At 38.1% G+C, this 22922-nt stretch overlaps 2 protein-coding genes across 3 annotated transcripts; one reads left to right on the top strand and one right to left on the bottom strand.

The window, feature by feature from the left end:
• Positions 1–11106: 11106 nt before the first annotated feature.
• LOC106941251 (40S ribosomal protein S27) lies at positions 11107–14939 on the bottom strand. The gene is made up of 4 exons (XM_015024205.1): positions 14833–14939; positions 14081–14189; positions 13653–13763; positions 11107–11930 (listed from the first exon to the last, which is right to left on the bottom strand). Exons 1-4 carry the CDS (start codon positions 14836–14838, stop codon positions 11902–11904), a joined length of 255 nt encoding a protein of 84 aa, XP_014879691.1. The 5' UTR covers positions 14839–14939; the 3' UTR covers positions 11107–11901.
• A 1109-nt stretch (positions 14940–16048) lies between these two features.
• On the top strand, positions 16049–22678 carry LOC106941250 (ras-related protein Rab-13). 2 transcript variants are annotated; one of them, XM_015024204.1, is made up of 8 exons: positions 16054–16567; positions 18080–18140; positions 18323–18383; positions 18497–18574; positions 20050–20139; positions 20446–20511; positions 20648–20698; positions 20807–22678. In XM_015024204.1, exons 1-8 carry the CDS (start codon positions 16444–16446, stop codon positions 20876–20878), a joined length of 603 nt encoding a protein of 200 aa, XP_014879690.1. In that variant the 5' UTR covers positions 16054–16443; the 3' UTR covers positions 20879–22678. The 2 variants fall into 2 exon arrangements, with proteins under 2 accessions (XP_014879689.1, XP_014879690.1); XM_015024203.1 differs by having other exon boundaries at positions 16049–16567; positions 20446–20698.
• Positions 22679–22922: the final 244 nt, after the last annotated feature.

The raw sequence follows: 22922 nt of genomic DNA, 5'->3' as shown, positions 1-22922 counted from the left end.
TGACTTGCAAGTGGAGAAGAAGCCCGTCCTGCTGGTGCTTAAGGTAGGCTGCCATTATCAGTTGCCTGTGCTGGCCTGTGATCATGTGGTTTAGCTGTCAGATGCAATGTCATCACTTTAACAATCAGCCCAAATGTCACCAGATTCTGTCAGCGGGAGACCGGATCACAGCGCCGAGCTGATCCACACGCCGTTACTGTACATCTGAGCAGCTTGACAGCACAGCCCCAATCATATCCTCCCTCGTTAAGGCCCGGACAATCTGTGTGCGTGTGTGTGGATTTTTGCCTGTGTTTTATGCTGAACTGGCAGAGGCCACATTCTCCCGTTTACAGTGCTGTAGTTACAGACGTCTCTATGATAAAAGCCAGAAGTGTGGAGTCTTCGTTGTGAGCTGAACTGTAAGGTTGCTGTGGCGATGATGAAAGGAGAATACTGTAATAGTAAGGAAAGAAGCCGCAATTCACAAGGCTGAGATTCAATCAACCCTTAAAGCGCCACAACACACACATTATCTTGCAGATTGAAGGATTTCTCTAACAAATGTATATATACCCATATGAAGTAAATGATTTGAAAAAAGAAATGCTTTTTTTAATTTTTATGGAAAATCTGTAAAGCACTGTATTTTCATATATTCCTGACCTTTTTTAATACTCCCATATAGAATCCGTTACTACAACTTTCCTGTAATTTGTTCTCTGTGTAAATCCAGTTGTTCTGTGAAAGTCTAACAAAGACCAAAGAACAAATAAAGAATGTGCAGAGATTTAAAGCAAAGTTGTAAGCCAAGCATTGAACTCATCATGTGTCATATGGTGGTGGCAGCATCAAGCTGGTCAGTGTCAATGGGAAAACAGAAGGAACCAAAATACCTGGAATCCAGAAAGAAAACATGTCAAAGGTTTCACCTTTCAGCAGAACAACAACTCTTTACAAACAGCCACAGTTACAATGGGGTTTAGATTAAAACATATTCATGTAGTAGAAGGGCCCAGTCAAAGTCCAGATGTAAATCAAATTGGGAAGATGAGGAAAGTCTTGAATCCTGCTGCTCACAGATGTTCTTTTTCCAATGTTAAAGATCTTCTGCTTTTTTGCATTGAAAGTAGGCAATACATTTTGTCTCTAGATGTACAAAGCATGCAGAGACGCACCTCAAAAGGACTGTAGTCGAAAGAGCAGTGGAGAAAGAACTGAAGACAAATTCATGCCTCACTTTTTTTTTGTTTACTTGTTAAAAATTGTCTTATTTTTCCTCACAGGTCAGAACCAGGTCCTACTATTTTACTCTGCCACATTAAATTCCAAATAAAATACACAGAAATTTCCAGTAATAGTGCAAAATAATTAAAAAGTTTGTAAGGATATTTTTGCACACCACTATATAGATGATATATTTGATACACCTAACAACCTATCACCCCTCTGAATGACATTATTAGAAAGGTACAGAAGTTCATTGTCCTCCAAAAACCGTCTTCTTCCTTCAACAAGCCTGTCAATAATTACATCATTAGGACTGTAATTGTTTTAATGCCTCAGCTGCAGTCCACTCAACACTTCAACCCCTTCAGGACTTTTCCTAACCTCACCACTTTAATGTTGAACATTAGTAAGATCTTAAAGAGCTTTACATCATAAAACAAGCCACAAGCCTCACACTTTGATAAATGTTCCCGCTGAACGTCCGCACTTAACACTCAAATGGATGAGCCATAAAGAAGACTGTAGCAAAAAAGGTTGTAGCAAAACACTTTGAGCCTTTTTCTTAATTAACATTTCCCACGCTGGATCCATTAGTAATCTTTCTGCATTAGTATTTTATGTAATAGGGACATAGGTGAATATGCATTTGCAGCTTGAAACAGATCTACTTTCAGGCTTTTAAAAGTCTAGTCAAAGTTTCAGTTTAATCTACAGTCAGCTCTGTGAGGTTTCAGGTCTACAATGAACAGACAGCAGAGGTGGTCTTATATTTTGGCATAAATAAATGTTATTTTGTCACATTTTAAATTACTTACACTCACATTTACTCACACTTGCACGGTGGTTGTTCTCTATGAAGTGTTTGTTGATACAAAGAGTATTTTAACACCAGTTTTAATCTAAAACATGCATTAATTGATTTATGTCATCATTAACTGGATTCATTCCAGGTTCTAATTATTAGTGATTATTAAATAGAAGTTTGTTAAAAGTCAAGGAAGCCATGACAGTTGCCACAGCTAATATTATTACTCAAAATAAGTATAAATTATGTAAAAAGTATTAGTCCAAGCACACAACCCTGCAGAACTTCATGACAGTCTCTTACGTTTTAACAAGAATGCAACAGAAGGCTTGACAGCATTCAGACAGAATAAAGAGATATTGAACATCTATGAATGTCTTGTTGGGCGTTTAATAAAAATTAGAGTAAATAATTTTATAGACACAGCGCTGTTAAAACACTGTTTAACAACATCTACATTAGACTGAATGCAATCAGACTCCAGCTTAAATGTAATAATTACATGTTGTGACTACATTTTACTGTTGGAAGCACCCTCACCATGGTCACCTTGAAGCAAACCATACATAATTGTCTCCATAGCAACACAGACCACCCACACTCCCTGCGTGCTACATTAGAAAAAGTAGAGGTTGTACATTAACCTATTTCTCGTGCTGTTAGCTTGATTCAAGATAAAGGGAGAGACGAGATTCTTAATGATACCTCCGGGGACCCGAGTTTCTCTTCCTCCCCTGACGAGACTTCCACTGACATAAATGACATAAATGGGCTGCAAGGAACTCCTCTGGATATCAAACTTGAGTTTCATTTGTGCATTAAGTTTATTTTCCTCTTTCTTTTTTGTTATCCTCACTTTCTTAGACTTCCTTCTTCCTGATTTTTTTTTTTTTTTTTTTTGCAGATCTTTAACAGCAAGGCAAACTGATCAACCAGTGAGCCAGCATACTTAGAGCGGCTTAACCACGTCGCAGAAGTGATTCCCACCTGTTATTAATGATATTTTTCAAATTTGATTTTCAAGTATTGCACAGGCACATTTTAAAAGATAGGAAAGGTTAATTCCTCACAAAGAGAAGCTCATATTCCATAATCATTTACAATAACTTATTTGCTAAGGGTTTAAGGCTAAGAAAAAAAAAAATGTCAAGGTTCTCAGAAACTGCATTACATAAATTACATAATGATTTTCAATACCGAAAATTCAGCCAAGTGAAAATGGATCAGTGTGCTGTGCCATGTGTGACCTCAATACTGTTAGCTTTGGTGTCTCTATTATTCTCATGACACTAGTTTATAAATTATCTATGGGGTTTAAGTCAGGAGAGGTTGTTGGTCAATGCATGGTTATTAAAGCCCTCATGGTACATGTAATTTCCCTTTTTGTGATTTTACAATCTTCCGTCAATTTTTACTCAAACATCTGCCCTGCACTGTTTTTGCAAGGTCCTGGTGTTGCTTTTTAGTTGGGATGATTTCTAGTTTGGTTGCTTTTAGTTTGGATCTCACTTGTTTTGACATTATTAAACCCTCTTAGCAAGGCTGTCGTCCATGTCCTGAATAAATTCGTGATGTGCACTGAATCCAGACACAAATAAATGTAAATATTACACAAGCGTTCCTTTGCAACTGAAAATGTGATTTTAAATAACTAGTTGATAATACGGTAATTTGCTGAGATGCACCTGTAGCCACTTTAAGTTCACTACAGGCAGCAGATTTAGGTCTGTTGCAGTGAAATATTCTGGCCAGTTGAAGAGAAAGGTTAAACTTCATGTTAACTCCCTGCCTGTCCAGCAAACTATTCCCTTGCTTACTTTTTATTCCTTCCTACTCTGATGCAAACTCCTGTCCACACCTGTAGGTCCAAGTTCTTTTTTTTTCTCCTCTGCTCTTTTTTTTTTTTAATCATACCTAACTGGTGCCAGAGCTATAGCTCCCTCTGCTTATCATGCTCTTGCACCCATTCATAGATGCTCAGGTGAATGCACAACCAGGCAACCACACACACACACGCATGCACGCACACACACACACACACACACACACACAGATAGGATTAAATTACGATTTTGTATTCACTTGAACTCTCCTCTTCCATCTTCTCCTCCCTCTGCCCCTTTTCCCTCTCCATTTACCTTCCTTACGAAGGGATTTGGACGACGACTGAAAAAGGATGCTGAGTTACGTCCAAACACATTTATTTCTAATTAGCATATCATCATAGTGACAGTTGAATTCGGCAAAAACAAGCATAATAAACATCCCACTGGTTTTAATTACCTTGCAAAACCCCATTGTTCTATTTCCAAGACAAGAAAACATACACCTTGCATTTAGAGCATCTTCTTTTGATTAAAAAGCTTATTTTATTTGTTAGGCAGCGTCTCTCGTTTAAGGATATGACAGTTACCAGCACTGCTGGGCTGATAAGGTGTTTTTGTGGTGTTCACATGCATAATGAGTTGCTTCTCCTGTGGTGCTGTCTCGCTCTCCGCTGAAATGTAGGTCAGGTGCACCAGAGACTGTAAATTGCCTGCTGTTGTTTGTGTGTGTGTGCGTGTGTGTAGGTGTGTGTGTGCGTGTGTGTGTGTGTGTGTGTGTCCCCTGCCTTCCACCTGTATGCCTTCAGGGGAAGAGCCCAGACCTGCCTGACCCGATATGGGACTTTATTGGAGCAAGAGCGTGGGTGATGCTTTAGTGAATTAGAAAACAAATGAAGAGATGGAGGAAACAGTTGGTGTCAGTGCAATAAAGCCTGCTGCAACGAATGGAGTGTTTGTTGTCATTATTTCTCCATTTGCAAAATCTGATTCACAACCGAAGAAACAGCTTTCAGATTTCTTTCTTTTTTTTTTTTTTTTTTTAGTGTGAAAACAGGTGGAAACTTGTCCTGGATGACAGCACCCAATCTCTTCTCCACATTCTGTAATGCAGTTTTGGCTGAGGTCGTCCTGACCTCTCACTGTTTCAACTGTCTGGATCTGATCAATCAACCTCCTGTCATGTCGCAGGTCAAATTGACCCGTTTTAAAGTTTAAACATTTTTCTAAAATAGTTGGAATAAAAAGTTTCTGCGTGAAACTTTTTATATTTGCCTTAATAGGTGCACGCAACATATAAATTGAAAATGATTCATTTTACACATTTGCAGTCCCCCCCCCCCCTGCGTCTACATTATACATAGATGCTGTTCAGGTGAGTTTGACCCGGCAGTCAAGTTGAAGGGTAAAAAAGATTTAAAAAATGTCCAATTCTATATGTTTCCTTGCAACTATGAGACATATTTCACCCCACACACACACACACACACACACACACACACACACAGCACACCACATGCATACATGCATATGCACATTCTCACTATTCTCTTTACTTCACTATGAAAATGTGAGAAAGCAGGTGTTCATACAACTTTTGACGGGAGCCTTTTCTGTTCCTGTGGGCAAACTCCACCCACACTGAGTGGACACTCAGCAGAAGTGGGGGGGGGGGAACATAAATAAAACATAAATATCTCTTCATGACTCATTTGTCTTGCCTTAATCAGCGGGTCAATTTGACCCAGAACAGTATACATGTCTCAAGATCAATTATAAAGATCACCCTTGGAAAAAAAAAATTCAAAATGTAATACAAACATTTTTTACTAAAGATCAATTTCAAGGATAATTATTGTTTTTTTGTGTGTGTGAAGGTTTTTCAGTGGACACAAAAAAAATGTAAATCACATTTTTTCTTATGTCTAAATGAGTACGTTGTGTCGTTGATCCTGTATTTGTGAGAAATAAAAAAAAAACATCATTGCGCAAATATTGATTGAAATGGTTAGTGTTGGAATTAATAATCAGATGCAAAAATGTTCTGGAGGAATTTTTTGATTTCAGACACTACTGCATGATTAAACACTCCACGGGTCAAATTGACCCGGGAACATTATTGCTGTCCCTCAGAAAAGAACATAACGGGAGGGTTGAGTCACGTCTGTCCCCTTGGTTAACAAAGAAACTCTGTGACCTTCTTATAAAGATGATTATATATTTTTATGACCATCTTTTGGTCAAAACAGCTACTTTTATTCATTTCTGGTCATTTTTTTTTGTATCTCAGAAGTTGCTCTTTGCCAGAACCCAAATCACCAGGACATGTTTGCCTACAATAATAAAGCAAACAAGATGCTCAAACACTTTGAGTCAGTAGAAGGAACAGGCTGTTTTTATTCACCTGATTGGACCTATAGTCCAATTGGACCTATAGTCCAATCAAGTCTATCTTCTCTGACCAGAACCTATAGAATGAAGCCATATCCAGACTTGGCACACTCCTTTGACTCTGTATTTCTCTTCTCACCTTGCAAGGTTTTAATAAATTTCTTATTTCTTCTCATCCAGAATTTCTTCCATGACAAAAGATCAACACAAAGCAGTAGGTAACTGGGAAGTAATTAAATAAAATCTGAAAAGTGAGGCTTACAAATGACAAAATAAGAGCAAATCTTGAATGTAATGCAAAATCACGCTGATTGAATAAGCAACCTAATGGGAAATAGGTGTAATTTAATCAAAATTAATGAATCTATAAAAAGCCTTCTGTTCAGTGAAAGCCTCAGAGGTTTATTATTACAGAACATTATTGGACAAACAGCCTCATAATAGACAGGTCAGGAAGAGAGTTGTAGAGTATTTGCAGCAGGGACAGAAATAACGTCTAAAGCTTTGAACATTTCATGAGTAAATGTTTAATACAACAGAGTATGGCACAGATGCAAGACTATCAAGACATGGCCATCTCCCAGAACCCACTGAGCAACCCAGTGGCAACTCTGAGGGAGATCCATCTCTCTGGAAGAATTTATTGGTAATGCTAATTGCCATGTATCCCACAAATGTAGATATAAATACAGAGTTGCAAGAAGAAATCAACTGAAAGAAACAGAAGAAGTCCCTTTAATTGTTCTTCACCAGCACCTTAGGGAAACAGCACACCTATGGAGGAAGGTTCTCTGACCAGGTCAGACCAAATTCTAGCTTTTAGACATAGATATAAAAAAAAAAACAAGTGTTGCAGAACATCCTACATTTGATGAATATAAACAGTACCTAGAACGCGTCATCCCTATTTCGAAGCACTGTGATGGCTGCATCATGCTGTTGAGATGCTTTTTCCATCCATCGATAGATGGATGGGGTTAAACTCTGGCTAATGTTGAAAGGAAATCTAATAAGGGTTGCAAAACATTTGAGACTGGGGCGGAGGTTCAGTTTCCAGCAGGACAATGACTCTAAACGTGCTGTCTGAGCTACAGTGGAGCACATTAAATCAATAAAGTAATGCCCTTAATCTATCAAGACGAATGTCTTAGCACATGAAAATTGTTGTTTTGGAAACCATTCATTGTCAATCTGTCTGTCCATTGACTGCGCCTTGCTTGTCTATGTGTGCAGCCTCACCATTTATCATCTTCCTCAAAACTTACTGTCATTCCTTTATGCTAAGCCCATTTCCTGCTTACTCTGACAAGAACTGAAGTGTTGCCTAAAAATGAGAAAAGGTTCACATGGTGTGAAGCGCTACATCTGCTACTCTGTGACCAGGGATGTAAAAGTTTGACCACCCCAGATCTTTCTGACTCTTCAAACATCTCCTCATAAACGTCCCCTCGTGCCCAGAGACATTCGCAGCGTCCAGGCTATTTAAGCCACATAGTCAGAATAATTAATGCAGGAAATGGCCACAGATGGGAATGATTAATTTCAGGCTCTGGCAATCTGACATGACTGATTGTGTTCGCCGGGTCACCTGACTTTTAATGCTCACTGCAGTTCATGGGAAGCATCCATCACGGTGACCCTCAGTCCAGCAAAAAGGGTGTGTGTGTCTGTGTGTGTGTGGGTTGGGGAGGGGGGTCTTGTTAAGCTTATGTTTATTAATTTATCAGCTGTGTGATGTTGGAGCAAAAGGGACAGCTACTTTGTAAGATTATATTCAGCAGAATGTACTCCTCCCAGGGCTCTGTGACTAGTTTCACCTTCTGCAGCCTTATTCTTACACATATGTTTCATCATGCTTGCCTTCTCTTTTTCTACTTGTACTTGTCCATCTATTTTCTGTCTAGCTGTCTTCAACCTCCATGTTGTGCTGTGTGACAGTCGGGGATTTCTGTTTTCTTTGTTATGGTTACGGTTAAAAGCATCTTTTCACCCTGTGGATGCTAATGATAACTGAAGATAATACATTTTCTAAGTATTGTGCTGTTTTCAAAACATGTAAGCAAAGAATTAGAATAAATGAAGAATATATTTGATAGACAGTCAAACTGATCATCCATCTTTTCTTTTTAAACAAAACAACAACAAAACAAAAAAAGATCAAGTGGTAAATAAAAGCTTTTTCACTCTATATTAAATTTAAGCTGCTCATTTGCTCAGGGACTTCCATTCTGAATTTGAAACGCTGGTATTTTGTTTTCACTACTGCAAAAATGTGTTGTTTCAAGCATCTAAATCATTATACAGCAACCTCCAAATACATTGTGAGGATGTATGAAAAGCTTTCAAATAAATGTACACCATCACACTAAAAAGTAGAAAACTCCAGCCGTTAATTTGAGTAGAAAAAACATCTTAAATGTTCTTTTTAAATTCCCACTGCCATAATTATTATCGCCCCTGAACATTTTGATTAAAAGAAACATGACCAGTTTCCATTCTTGCACACATGATTTTATCATTACTACTGGCAGAAGTAGTCTCAAGCTACGAGAAAATAAATTTGTTCTAATATTGTAATAAATAAATTCAACAAATAAATAACTTCTTGTGACAGAAGACGTCTTCCTCCTCTGGACGAAGCTGACAGGCGTCTCTTCTGTGATATAATGGAGGTCTGTCGGGGGTAGGGGGGGGCAGCCAGACTCCCCCCACCAGCATTTACCACAGTTATTTATAATGTATAATGACTCTGTCCTTGGTGAGAGGAGGCTCAAACTGTGCGCTCAGATGAAATCACTGTTCACTGTGGTTCTATACAGGGTTTACCCCCCACTCAGCGTGGGAGTTTGCCCGGTTGGACTCAGTCGGAGGGGAGCTATTTAGCTCTAACCTTGATCAATTCTTGCTGCACTCAAAGAACCTATGTTCTACATCATTTCGTACGGCCTTGTCATTTCTGCTTCTTGATTTTTCTCTCTCAATAGCTCTCTTTCATAACAAATTTTGATTTTAACCTTTTCCATTTTGCTAGATTTGATTCAGGGAGAAGAATGCGTGCAGCTTGCCTCAGCACTGACAAAAAAAAAAAAGAAAAAAAAAACCTCAATCCTCGCTTTTTCAGATTTCTCTGCCCTTCACTATTGATCCTTTCATTCCATTTTCTCCTCGGCTTCCAACACACACAGAGCCTGGCACACACGACTTCAGATTCTCACCACCAGCTTGCTCTGCTGAACGACCAGAAAACACAATGCAACATAAATGTCACCAATACAAATTGCATTCAGGGGTAAATTATAATATCAATAAATATTTTTACTCAACAATAAAAAACAAAAGCACATACATTTCAAACTTAATGAGAACAAAAACAAAGCGATTCCATGTTTATTTGGCCTATTTGTCTTCTATGGGCTTCATAAGAAATCGAGATGCAATCGTTACAGTTTAGCGCCCTCTGGTGACAGATTTATGTACTTAGCAGTATCACCATCTTCTTTAATCTGTGCTTTTGAGAAGATCTCATTATTCTGTCCCCTCTGCCTTTCACTGCCGCCAGCTGGCTACAGATGTTGAGTCTGTTCTCAGGAAAGGTTGAGCCAGCTGCTTCAGCTGCACCCTCCATCTGAGACTCTGTCTGGGGTCAGCTTCCTCTGATGTCCAGGAGACGCTGCCGTGCCTGAAGGCCGCCTGGTGTCAGCGCTGACCAGATCAGGCCTCCTGCAATGTGATGACGATGTGCTCAGACCTCACAGCGTCTCGCAGGCATCCACAGAGAAGGAAGCAAGAAAGCGTCTCTCAAACTGAGACTAGAAAGTTTATTTCTTTTTAATGCAATGTGATGTTTGGAGAATTAAATCTGCTCATTCATCCTCTGGGATCAGTTTCCTGAACATGTATTTTTTTTTTTTTTTTACAACCAAATCATGTCAGGAGCTTGAGGAATAGTAAAAGCAACTGAAGCAAAACCGTCTCTTTGGGCAGTTTCATCAAATTAATCAATTTCATCAAGTTCCTCAACAATAACTCAAACACATTAGCTGGCAAACAAACTAACTTCAAATAGTCCAAAAATCAATACAATACTTAACAGTCTCAGCTGGAGTGATTGGTGTATTTTAAATCCTTAATGTTCTCTTATCTTTATGTTGACACTGAAGCGCTCTGAATGAACTGCAAACATCAAGGAATTTGTTTATGCTTTCGTTTGAGAAGCAAGAGAACATTTCACTGTCATCAAAGTGCAAGAAATGTTATGTCCTGAAATAAACTGAAGTTACATGTTAAATATTCACAAAGCTCTACCTCAACATCCCTGACAGAAAAAAAAAATTAAGCAACTGAACAATTGGAGAAACATATACATTGACATTGTTTTTAAATTTAACATGATGCAAAACTGAAAACTACTGTGGTCACTACAATTATCTAACTAAAAAGATGATTGAAATGTCATAAAAATCAGCAAAGGCATCATAATGTCCAAACTCTTACTCTCATTTTCCTTTTATACCATTACTTTTCCAACTTTCCATATTAGCATCAGTTTTTGCAATGATTGTGGAGGTAACATCTAAGTTTATAACTCCTTATTTTTGATCTTATACAATTTTTAACCGTTACAAGCACCTAAAGTTTGGCTTTTTGAAATGTTACTAAGTAAATAAATCTGCATACTATATAGTTTCCCTTTTTAATTGAATTACTGAAATATAGTTTTTAAATAGCTGATGCACTTGTACTTATCTACTACACCTTCTATGATTATTAAATGTACTTGACAGCAATTTGTTAGATGGACAGTTAGGCAAAAGATGAGTGGATGTTGGCAAATGTATTTGAAACAAATCCTGTTATTCACTCAATAAAGAACACCAGTCACCTTTCCCATGATTTTATTAACAAGTTGTGTCGACACAACACAAACAAATAGGCATAGGCAACAATGAAGTTATCATTGAATAATTCCAGAAAGGTGCTTCAAATATTCACATTCCTTCTGAACTCAATTCCCTTAATTTCCACAGGAAGTTGAAGGCTCAAACCTACAGCTACACTCCTCATTTTTATTTAACATATCACCTGGGGGCGCCGCGTTTCACAAAGCAAGGCTTTCCCCATAATCAACCCTCAAGAGTGACGACAGCGTTGAGATATTAATGCTCAAGGCTGTTACATAAAACTGCAGCAAAGATAATCTGTAGACTCTCCATTTCTTAAAAACAGCTTTAGTGTTTTCGAACAAGATTCTGCAGGAATCCATTTTGCTGGGTAGCCAAGTCTCATTACTAAAGATCAATTTCCCACGAATGTGTGGCTTAAAGCGGTAAATTCAGACCCACAACTACAAATTAACAGGATTCCTCTTCATGAGAATGTGGTAAGCTGACAGTGGGGCTCAAAACCCGTCAAAAGATAAAAAGCAACAAACTGGATGACAAACGTGAAATCATTTCAACTTGTGAATCCCAGGTTTATTTAGAGAGAACAATTAGAAGATATTAGGTGTTTGAGGGATTCCAGCCGGGCCAGTTACTTCTTTTACACTAACTGCTTCACATGATTCATTCCTGTCGTCTCCTTTCCTTTTTTTCCCCCACGTTGCATCTTTGGCAGCGTCACCTGACGTCCATCAAGTTCTCCTTCTCACATGTGCAGCCAGGTTTGGTTACACTAGTGCTGTTTTCTCCTGAAAGAGCATCCTGGATGAAACGGAAAGGGGAGGAAATTAGTCAAATAATCCATTTCAGTTTCAAACAAAGAGCCGTAGTTACATAAGGGTAAAAGAAGTATGTAGAAAAAAATGTTTAAAAACCCAGTCAAAGTGAGTCACAACAGGTACTAGCTGTGATGATCTGCTTTTTATAGACTGAATAACTACAAAACAAGCATGAGTCTAGAGTCAAAGGTTGAGGCTGCACCCATGCAGATCAGAAAGAGGCTGTTGGTTACCAGGGCAGCAGAACGCACGACAGAGCGGGAGAGAGCGCCGATAAAAACAAACCTCGACCTTCGGATCGGCTCATTCACTAAAAGTCATCACTTCTTCTAGAGGCTCAAGAGTCGTGCAACAGTTAATCCACTCCCCCTCCCCACACACACACACACACAAAATAAACTAATCAGTAGTGAGCTTAAAGCTACGGCAGAATGAAAACAGGAGTCATTTGTTTGTGCTTGCAGTTGATTGTGCAGAAATGGATCAATAGTGATGAATTCCTCACACCAAGCACCGACAGTTACTGTTTGCCTCGATAGACACCCTGTTCACGGAGAACATCATGAAAGGGCAACACAAAGGCAAAGGTGGGAAAGTTAACCACGACGCAACCTGAAAAATGTTTACTGTACTATGTTTAGATGTAAAGCCTCTGCTGCCTACACGGGTCAGGTAGACACAGAGTGCTTCACAAAAGTATTCATGCGCCAGCGTTTCAATGTTCCGTCAGGCTACAACCACAAAATCAATGTGTTTCACTGGGATTTTATGTCACAGAGCAACAAACGGAGGAGGATAATCTTAATTTTTCTAATAAAAAAAGATCTAAAAAGTGAGGCATAAATCCCTGGTGTTTACCTACTTTTACTGTTTAACCCATACATACAAATCCAGTGCAGCCACCTGCCCTCAAGAGTCACTTCGTTCACAAAAGGAGTTCAGTAACTCTACGTTAGAGATGACTTATTCCTTAGAAAATGTCACAATTTCATTTTACATCTCAGGCAAACAAAAGAAAGGCAAAGAAGCAAGAAGAGGTACGAGTCTGTGTAATAGGGCGTCACTAAATGCTTCTGCCGTTTGATTTTGAAATCCTCTCATCTCTGATGGATTTACGTGATTAGAGAAATAACTGTTTGAGCTTCGGATTACACACATTACTTAATGCACGTGGCTTCTGTGTATTATTCCAGTCGATTCTTCGCTTGGAAGTCAAAAGGTTGATTTGACATGGTGTTGAGGTCATGGTGTTAAATCACAGCATTTAAAGTTAACGGAGCGACGCCTGTGGGGTGCAAGATAAGACAACGAGTAAAACGCACTACTTCCTTATTGGAAGCGTCGTGGCTTTAAAAAAGAAATTCTCCTAACAATACTTTTTTTTTTTTTTTTTATTGCCATTGTAATAAATATCAAGACCACAGTGTCAAATTTATGATCTACACCACTCATCACCGAGAGCAAACTCAAGAGTAACCTCTGAAAAACACCGTGAACAAAATCTGCTTTGTTGTGAACGCACAGCACTCGACAATTTCAGAAACAACCTGCGAGGAGTTAAATAAACAGGTGCGGGCGATTCGATGAAGCGAAACTGAAATAAACACCTTGCCAAACTTAACATTGTCGTTTCTGTGAGTATCAAATGGTTGACTTTAACATGAAGGGGATTTTCCAGAAACAGAGCTTCTGGTGGTGTCTCTACCTTCTGTCAGGCGAGCTTTTCCTCCCGTCGGCTGGCAAAGAACTGTGGAGCAGCCGACACACAGCACTACTGTCTGAGCGTGGCTGAATACTGTGGTGATCTTGTAGCAACCTGCAAAATGCACACAAAAAAAAAAAAAACAGTAAGAAACACATCATGGAGGTCTTAAGCCAAACGAAAGAGGGAGCTGCTGCTATGTGACGAACGTAATGGCCGACTACTGGTGTCCATGCAGCTGTTTGTGTAAACGAGTCAAGTGAAATCTCGCTCGCAAACAACCGCAAGAGTCACTTTCTGCCTTATTTGACACCCCGATCACTACAGGTTTAGAGAAAGGGCAACACATAAAGGCAAAATGTACTTGTAATATTAAATACATTTCTTTTAGATTACAGATTATTGACTATAACGAGTAGATTAACGCAAACCTGGACATTTGACATCCATGAAGTAGGAGTTAGGACTCTGCACAAGCCGTTTCTTCTTGTGTCTCCTCTTTTCCTCCTCAGGACTGGGGTGCAACAAATCTTTTGCGAGCTGGAGAAAAGACAGGATAACTTATTAGAAAGTCACATTTAAAAAATGACTTAAAAAGCAACAGCAATCATGTTATTTTTTTTAAATGATTTGAGAACAAGTTGAAAAGCACAGGAAATAGCTTTTATAACATGATTACACAAAGGCAACGACTGTGACCTGAATGTAGGTTTCACTTTAAGGAACCATGAGAGATAAATAAATAAAGGTTACAGCAGTAAATAAATGTACATTTTTGGACATATTTTTGGACATTTTTGGACATATGATAGCTATATCAGATTTTATTTCTAAAATATGAAAACATATGTTTTTAAAATTATATATATTTGAATAGACAAACCATGGTTGGGCTTTAGTATTAAACTACAGAACCAGTTTAACCCTTTTCTACCTAAATTTGACTTAAAGGGAATTGAAGAAGGCTTTTAGACGTGTTTTAACCGATCGCGTTGTTTCTCCCTCCGACACGTGTTCTCGCCATATTGCCTTGCTTCACATTTCCACATTTACATTAAAGCAACACCAAACAACTAACCAAATCACGAAAAAACACAAATGTCAACTCCAGTACCGACTTCTTACAGGGTAAGCCTACTCTTTATATCATGATAATAACTTTACAAACGGTATTTTTACTTACGGGCATGTCTGCGTGTTTCCAGCAAAGACTCTCCGCAGAAAAGAAAAGAGAAAAACTCACGTCGGTCACGTACCGGAAACTGCTGGCTGATGGGAGGAAGAAGAAAACATCATTATAGTCAATGTAACATTTTTAAAAAAAAATCAAATAGGTGTAGAAAATTGGCAACATTAATGTTAATAATAACCTACGTAACGAACGTTATTTTTTTCAATCTAGTAAGATTTCCCTGAAAAAAAAGCGACAGAAAAAAATATTTTGCAATTTAAAAAATAAGCTATATTAAGTATAGTATTAAGGAGGAAAGAAAAAGAATTATTCTTCATCAATCTTGATTTATTTCATTTCGTAAAATAAATATAATTCACGTGTAAAATAAAAACAAGGTTTTAGCAGAAAGTGACTCGGTTCTTGTTACCTGCAGGGGGCGCTATGTTATTGTGTTCTTCAGATGTATAAGCCATGATTCTGTCACATATGAATTATTTTATGGCCTTATGGACACAAATAGGAAGGGGCGCATTCCAGTGAATATAAAGGCTGTATAACACAAGTTTTATGAGTCCTGGAAAAATAGGTTTCTGCAGAATAAGTATTTTCTTGTCTTCAGGAAAATAAAATTAAGTACTTTGATATGATGTTTCTGCCCACAAGCCTTGTTAGGTTTTTTTTTGTTGTTGTTGTTGTTGTTGTTTTTACATTTCCTTTTTGTATTAGTTTATTTATGTTTGTGTCCTTACATTCTCTATGATTCCATCTGGGGAAAGTCTTTCTTGAAATTTTCCATGCAGGCAGAACTAAATTGTCGTTTTTTGGTATCTTGTGCCGCTGTTACAATCTCAAGACGTAAACCTACCGCTATCTATGTAACAGCCTAAATTATTACTAAGCTTTACATTAAAGTTTTGCTGTTAGACCTGGGCAGTAAACTCTCATGAAAAAATTAGGATACAATATCAATGTTGTCAGTGGACAATTGGACATATCTTATCACCATTGCACGCAATGTTAAAAATGACTTTTGTGACACAATTTAATGTTTCTAATGGTTTATCTTTGACTGGAAAACCTTGAAGTGTGAAACTTGTAACGTTTTTTTTTTTTTTTATCTGCCTTGTTATTCCAGGAATAAACAGAGCTTCTATTCAAGTGGCGCCATCTAACGTCCGGTCAGTAAAAGTTGGTCACTCCCATAAATCACTCCCACTCTACGTAATTCTCCCAGCCAAAGTGGAATTTGGGCCGAGTTTTTTTTTTTTTTCTCCCCTACAGCCTGAAAACCACGTAGCGTTTCCAATGTGTTTGTAAACGGTGGGATTTGGATACTTTTAGTGCAGAAGAATGGAGTTTTAACAGCTCAGGCGATGAAGGTTTGACCTTAAACTTGCATTGTAAACTTTGGATGGAGTTTGTTGTCGCCCAGTCCAAACTAAGCACCGAGGCACTGAGGGGGATCGGAATTTACCGGTTAACAGGCTGGGAGGGGGAAAACGAGAAAAGAAGACTGGCATATCTCAAAGAACAAAAAAGGGAAGTTTTTAAACTTTTTTTTTTTAAAAGAGACTGCTTAAATCTTCCCCTCCTCCTCTTCCTTCTATCTGGGCTCCAGCCATGGCGAAAAAATACGATTTCCTCTTTAAACTGCTGTTGATCGGGGACAGCGGAGTGGGTAAAACATGCCTCATCATCCGTTTTGCTGAGGACAATTTCAACTCCACATACATCTCCACCATCGGTACGTGAGAATAATGTTTATTTAACTGCAGCCTGTCTGCGTCAGCGCTCTGAAACTTGAGTTATGAGCTGAATAAATGTTTGCTGACATTTCATGATCCGTTGTTTGATTCCGAACACTGTGCAAACTGGTTTCTGAGACTACTTTCATGTCTCAACTAGTCTCCACTTTCTTTCTCATATCTTCCTTTTCTTTTTTTCTGTGCTTTTTTCTTTTTTTTTTTTATACCACTGCATGATGCATCCCATATCTGAGCTTAGAGTTTAGATCTGTTGGTGTTACTTTCCAGAACTTGCTCAGGGTTCGATGGAACTTTCCTGGATCTGATGTGGTTTCATGGAACTTCTTGGAACCTTGAAATGTATGAGCAGCATTCATAAAACTTCTTTCAACTTTGCAGGTTCCCTGGTTTTACTTGGCACTTTAGTTGAACTTTCCTCGAGCTGTATCACATAGAATTTACTCTGTACCTTCATACCTGGTGCCTTTTCTGGAACCTGGAACATAAGTACCTTTCCAGGTAATCTGTATCATCCATGAAACTTGCTAGATACTGTCATTAAACTTTCACAGAACTTACCCAGTTGGTTTCATTGAACTTTCCTGAAACCTACTTGGTGGTTGCATGAAACCTACCTGGAACCTTAACAGGGTTTTCAAGGAACTCATCAGGTACTTGCATTGAATCATTCTGTAGTGTTAAGTGAGCACTGACAACTTTCCAGTCACTTTCATGGAACCTTCTTTAGCAGGAACTTTGTTGAATTACCAGGTACTGACAAGAAACTTAATAAATATTTTTCATAAAACTTACAAGCTACCTTCATGGATTTTACAGGGTAGTTTACAGAACTGTTGTTGAACAAATCAAAACTTTAAAAGGACTTGCCATGTTTTTTTATAAATGGAAATTTTAATGCCATTCACCAGGTGCATTCATTAAACTTCTAGGGAACTTAACTCTCATGGAACCTACCAGGTATTTTCATCTAACTTTAATTTAGGAAGACCAATAAGTTTCTAGTAGCTTCAATGAAACTTATAAAGTACTGTAATGGAACTAATTAGTTTAAGATTACTTTTAAATACAGACTTAAACTACAGGGTTTATTCTGTTGCACTACTTTTTTTCATGTTCTTATTTAATAACAGTCTCTGTCCTGACTCCCCCCCCCCCATCCTATCTCTCCCTTTACTGATCTCATTGCTCTCTCTGAAGGTCCACCCACCCTCATTCCTATCTCTCTTACCATCTCTGCATTCCCAAAAGAGCTGCTGGCTTTCTGGCATGCAGAGTTTAGTGCTGGACAGCCCCCTCCCTGCTGTCTGTCAGCTTGTCCATCCTCAAAGGAAAAAAACAATTCATGCTTGCTTGTGGATGGGAGTGCACACGGTGGAAATGACCAGTTTCCACCTTACCAATACTGCGTGCAGTGTGTGTATGCTTGACTTCCTATCAGGGGTATTTTGCTCATTTTGCCTTTTCCTGTCCTCTTTTTCTTTATCTCCCAGGCATTGACTTTAAAGTAAAAACAATTGAAGTGGATGGAAAGAAAGTGAAACTACAAGTCTGGTAAGACGTGTCACTGAGGTGGTTCTTTGTTTTGTGATGTGTTGAAATCAATAAAATATATTTTTTAAGATGTACAATTCACTTTAAATGCAACCTTTTAAATAAATATATATATTTCTATGAGTCCTGCACATGCATCACTGTATGTTTCTGGCTTGAAATGCTTTGACTTATTGGTGCAGGGACACAGCAGGACAGGAGAGGTTCAAGACCATCACTACTGCCTACTACAGGGGAGCCATGGTGAGGACTGCACACCCGTAGAAGCTGCAGGATGGATAACATGTTGCATGTCTTCTCTTTGTGCTCACTTTGTATGTTGTGACTGAACACTTAAGTTGTCACTCTTCTGCCAGGGCATCATCTTGGTTTACGACATCACTGATGAGAAATCCTTTGAAAACATCCAAAACTGGATGAAGAGCATCAAGGAAGTGAGACTGTTTCCATTTCCATGAGACTGAATATTGCAACTGTTGCTCCTTGATAACTTTTTATTATTAAAAATTATTCTGATTCATTATGACAGGAAAACAGACTTTCAAAACCTTCAAAAATACAGAGAAAAGTGCATTGTGCTCTCACATTAATAACTCCTGTTTTGATTGCGTATGAGATTCTAGTTCAGGGCCAAATTGTAGTAAAAAATAGGGAAGTAAATTCAGAACAAAATAGCTTTATTGAAAATTAAGTTTTAACTTCTGCACAGAAAACCTCTGCTACTACAAATAATATATTTTTAGTCAAGTGTAGGGTAATAATTCCTATATTTTTCATTACAAAATTTAGAATGGGAAAACAACAGGAGGTTGCAAGAAGAGTGTTATAGTTAAAGATGATACTTAAAAAATACTCTGACTTGATATGACACTGAGGCCAAAATAAATCAAACATTTTCATGTTAAAGTCCAGTTCCAAAGCATTTATAGCAGTTTATTCTCTTTACATAGAAGAAATGGTTGGTCTGTAGGCAGTAACAATGACCATCCTATTTAAAGCGAGCACTAAAAACAGAGCATATATTGAATAATATCTGACCAGACGAACTATGTGCTATACAATACGTATGTATGAAAAACATTTCAGTGTTAAGCTACAATGCTTTGCGAATATATTTATATCTCTGATTTTTTTTCACACTCTGTAAATTTGAAGGAGAGTTATTCCAGACAAAATGTTTACTGCTTAAAACACAAAAACAGAAACAATCTTCCAAAAACAACCTGAACTATCTCTTTAATTTGCTTGGTAAAGCTGATACTTGCTTGCAGTTTCTGACTGAAGCTTCAAATCTTGTCACAATAGTCAACTTAAAGTAGCTTCTCTGAGCAGCTACCACAGTTCACTTGAAAGTTAATCGTTTTTTCAAAGCAAGTGAAAAGGTGGCGGTAACTGGGATGGGGGTTGACCTCAACTGAGAAGACGGAGCAAAAACTATCTGGGGCGGCTTACTATCAAAATTGAAGAAAGCTGAAATCAAAAGTCTTGCTTTGTTGCTAAAGAAACCTCAGAAAGATTTAAAGGGCATTCACTTGCACAACAACGCAGTGCGAGTGCTCCACTATCAGCAGAGACTCTGTCCTCCACCCTCACCACAAAATTTAATACCGGAGTCAAACAAAAGATTGTCCAAACAGTTAGGAAACAAGTCATGTTGATTTATGAAGTTGCAATAAAAGTTATTGGTTACAACAACCAACAGTGTTGCTTGTTTGGATTAAAATGATGCATTTGTCTTTCATAAAAAAGAATAACTCTACAGCTGGCATTGAACAGGAGAACCGAGCATGCTCCGAGTTTACTCTGCAGCAGATATCTGATGTTAAATCCCATCACTCTAGCAGTGATGATTAATGCTTATTTTCAGCTGACCTCCTCTAATCGGATAACTACGTCCCCTGTTTCACAGAATGCATCTGCTGGGGTCAGTCAGATGCTTATAGGAAATAAATGCGACATTGAGCCGAAGCGGAAAGTGTCCAAGGAGACGGGAGAGAAGGTGAGGAAACCGATGTGACTGTAATTAATGCCTACTATATAAATTTTGATGCTTAGGCTAGCTTTGTATGCCTATTTCAACTCTTAAAGCATTTGTTTTGTGTTGTGATTGTATGTGACACAAAGTAACATGCATAAGTGACAGAAAGATGATACATTGTCGGTATTTTGTACCAAAAAAAATGGTACCAGACTAAGAATGTCGAGCACACTGTATGTAAAGAAATGTTGACCTATCTTTAAAGTTGCTTTTAGATAAGAACCAGGATGTGGTTGTGAGTCATATTCTTTACTCTAATGTCAACAGCTGGCAAAGGATCACGGTATCAGGTTCTTCGAGACCAGTGCAAAGTCCAGCATTAATGTGGAAGAGGTGAGTCACAATGAATCCACCACGACTGCACACCTCACTGAACTTTTGGGCTTGTTTTGTGTAAACGCTGTTAATGTGCTGCAAAGGTTTAATCTTATTTCCTCTGCTTCTGTGTTCCAATCTGTCTGCTATGCAGTCTTTTCTAGCTTTGGCAAGAGACATACTGTATAAATCCACCAAGAAGCCGGTATGTCCGTTCGTTTTTGTTTTTTTTTTTTTGTTATAAATGTATTTCCTAAGAAAAAGTAAGAGAACATGTTTGTGACGTTTAGCCGCTTTTGTCGTTGGTGAACAGGGTTCGGCGGGAAAAGAGGTGAAAATCACCAGCAGTACAGAGAAACCCCCCTCAAAGTGTGCCATTCTCTAGAAGTGACATATGTATGTCACAGACATTTAAGAGCGCCGTAGAAAAATGCAAAGGCTTTCTGTCTCCATCTGCTGGCCAAAACTGGTCCAATACCTTCAAGTGCTGAGAGTTTGTTTTTATATCCAAACCGTTGTTTAGTCCACAAGAATTTTAGCATGCCCAAATTAATTTATTATTCTGAGACTTTTTTTTTTGTGATTGATTGTTGCCACAAAAACATGCTGAAAGTGTCCAAACGCCTGAACTCAACATGTTCCATGTCCCCTGTGTCCAGTCTAATTCTTTATAGCATATAGCCACACTCTTTATTATTCCTGCACTGGCACTGTTGTAATATTATCATTCTTTTCATCTGCGCACATGCTGTAGCAGCTTTCAGGAGTTTGATAATTCCTGAAAATCAGAACATTTCAGATCAAAGACTTTTTTTTTTTAATGATTTTATACCATTTCATGTTTAAGTCCAAGTGCCAAAATTCCAGTCAAATATGTTTAGGTATTTTAAATGTTGGAGCAGGTTATTAGAATAGAAATGTCTTTAGTTATTGGCTCAGTTTCCCATCAGAGTTTACGTGAATATATAATGCATATAAATGGGCGTACATTAGACTTTCAATGATTTATTGAAATCATTCTTTTTTTTTTTTCTTGGGGTAGAGAAAAAACATTGAACAACTTTCATGATTTCTAAAAACAAGAATTATGTGAAGAAGTTTGAATTCACATACAGATGTATATACATACAATTTTGAGATCTATACATACACTTCCCTGTGCATACAACGGTTTCATTTTATCGAAACGTGGCTTTTAGGTCAGATGGGCAGGGCTGTTTTCCCAAATACAAATTAAATCTGGTTTGCAGAAGGCCTACATCAGGCTCGTGACATCCAGACAGAATTATACCAGAAACTTGTTAAAGTACAGTAAGCTCAAACCAAGGCCTCCTGTTCTTGTTTTAAAATGTGGGGTGTAATCATTCCAACCTGAGGAGGAAAAATGCCTTAAATTTGTCATTGAAGTCCCAGAGATAACGAGGAAATACTTGACATTCTGACATTTGTTTTCTATAAATTTGCCACGCGAATACATTGTATAAATATCTTAAAATAAATATTAAGGATTCCCAAGTCGGCATTGTTTACTCCCTGAAAAGTAGATGACTGAACAAGTGTTCTGCTCCATTTAGCAGTCAACAAGAGTGTGTCATTAAATGTTAAAGATCCTGATGACGTCCTGTTTTCCCTCCCCTGGAGAATTTTTTTAAATCTCTCTCCATCATAATGAATCCCACAAATGGAATCCAAACAAAAGCCGTTTGTCAAACAAGCCCTGATTTACTAGCTGAATGAAGAATGTAGACGACGTCAAGCAGAGATCTAGAAGTGCAATCTGAGAAGCCGAGGGAAGAGACGGAGGAAGGATGGGTGTTAGTAAGTGAAAGGACAGGATGTGAGAGATGAGGAAGCAGCAGAGCATGCATGCCTCTCGCGCTGAATTGATTGAAATGGGCTTGCCTTTTATCTGAAGTGCCTAGACGTTACTGCACATTAGCTTCATCTGACGTTGACTGTCTCCCTGCTCATGCAGTTTTTCAAATGCTGAAAATCACTCCCACTGCAGGTGTTAATCATGGCAGCTTTGTTTTCTGCTTACAGACCAGAGCTCTTGAAAACCAGATTTGTTTTGTTTTGTTTTTTTGGTCATATTTGTTACACTTTTATTGTTTTGGATCTGCCATTGTAAACGGACTTTACAGACCCGATTCTTTATTAATAAAAGTCAAATACTATGAAAGTGCTCCTGGTTGTGATTGTTTTTAATTGCTTCTTCATGAATCATGATTACTTTCTCGTACAGATTGTATAAAATATAGTTTATTGTTTGATCTTAAATGTGATTGAACTTTCAATCACATTTGAAATTTCTTCCAAAATTGTTTACAACCATTCACTTTTTCTACATTTTGTTATTCTAAAAAAAGAAAGCTAAACAAAATAAACCATAAAAGAAAGTGATAATGTGGTAGAAATGTTTAATAAAT

The sequence above is a fragment of the Poecilia latipinna genome, unplaced genomic scaffold (genome assembly GCF_001443285.1).
Source record: "Poecilia latipinna isolate Pla-1442-1.1 unplaced genomic scaffold, P_latipinna-1.0 Scaffold3568, whole genome shotgun sequence".
Classification (NCBI taxonomy): Eukaryota; Metazoa; Chordata; class Actinopteri; order Cyprinodontiformes; family Poeciliidae; genus Poecilia; species Poecilia latipinna.
This window is presented reverse-complemented; position numbering and strand designations above follow the sequence as displayed.

Coding starts and splice junctions, on each gene's coding strand:
- LOC106941250 (XM_015024203.1), top strand. CDS start 16,444: ATGGCGAAAAAATACGATTTCCTCTTTAAACTGCTGTTGATCGGGGAC. Junction 16,568..18,079: donor CACATACATCTCCACCATCG/GTACGTGAGAAT, acceptor TTTATCTCCCAG/GCATTGACTTTAAAGTAAAA. Junction 18,141..18,322: donor AAAGTGAAACTACAAGTCTG/GTAAGACGTGTC, acceptor TTATTGGTGCAG/GGACACAGCAGGACAGGAGA.
- LOC106941251 (XM_015024205.1), bottom strand. Junction 13,764..14,080: donor CATGGATGTCAAATGTCCAG/GTTTGCGTTAAT, acceptor TGCATTTTGCAG/GTTGCTACAAGATCACCACA. Junction 11,931..13,652: donor AAAAGCTCGCCTGACAGAAG/GTAGAGACACCA, acceptor CGTTTCATCCAG/GATGCTCTTTCAGGAGAAAA.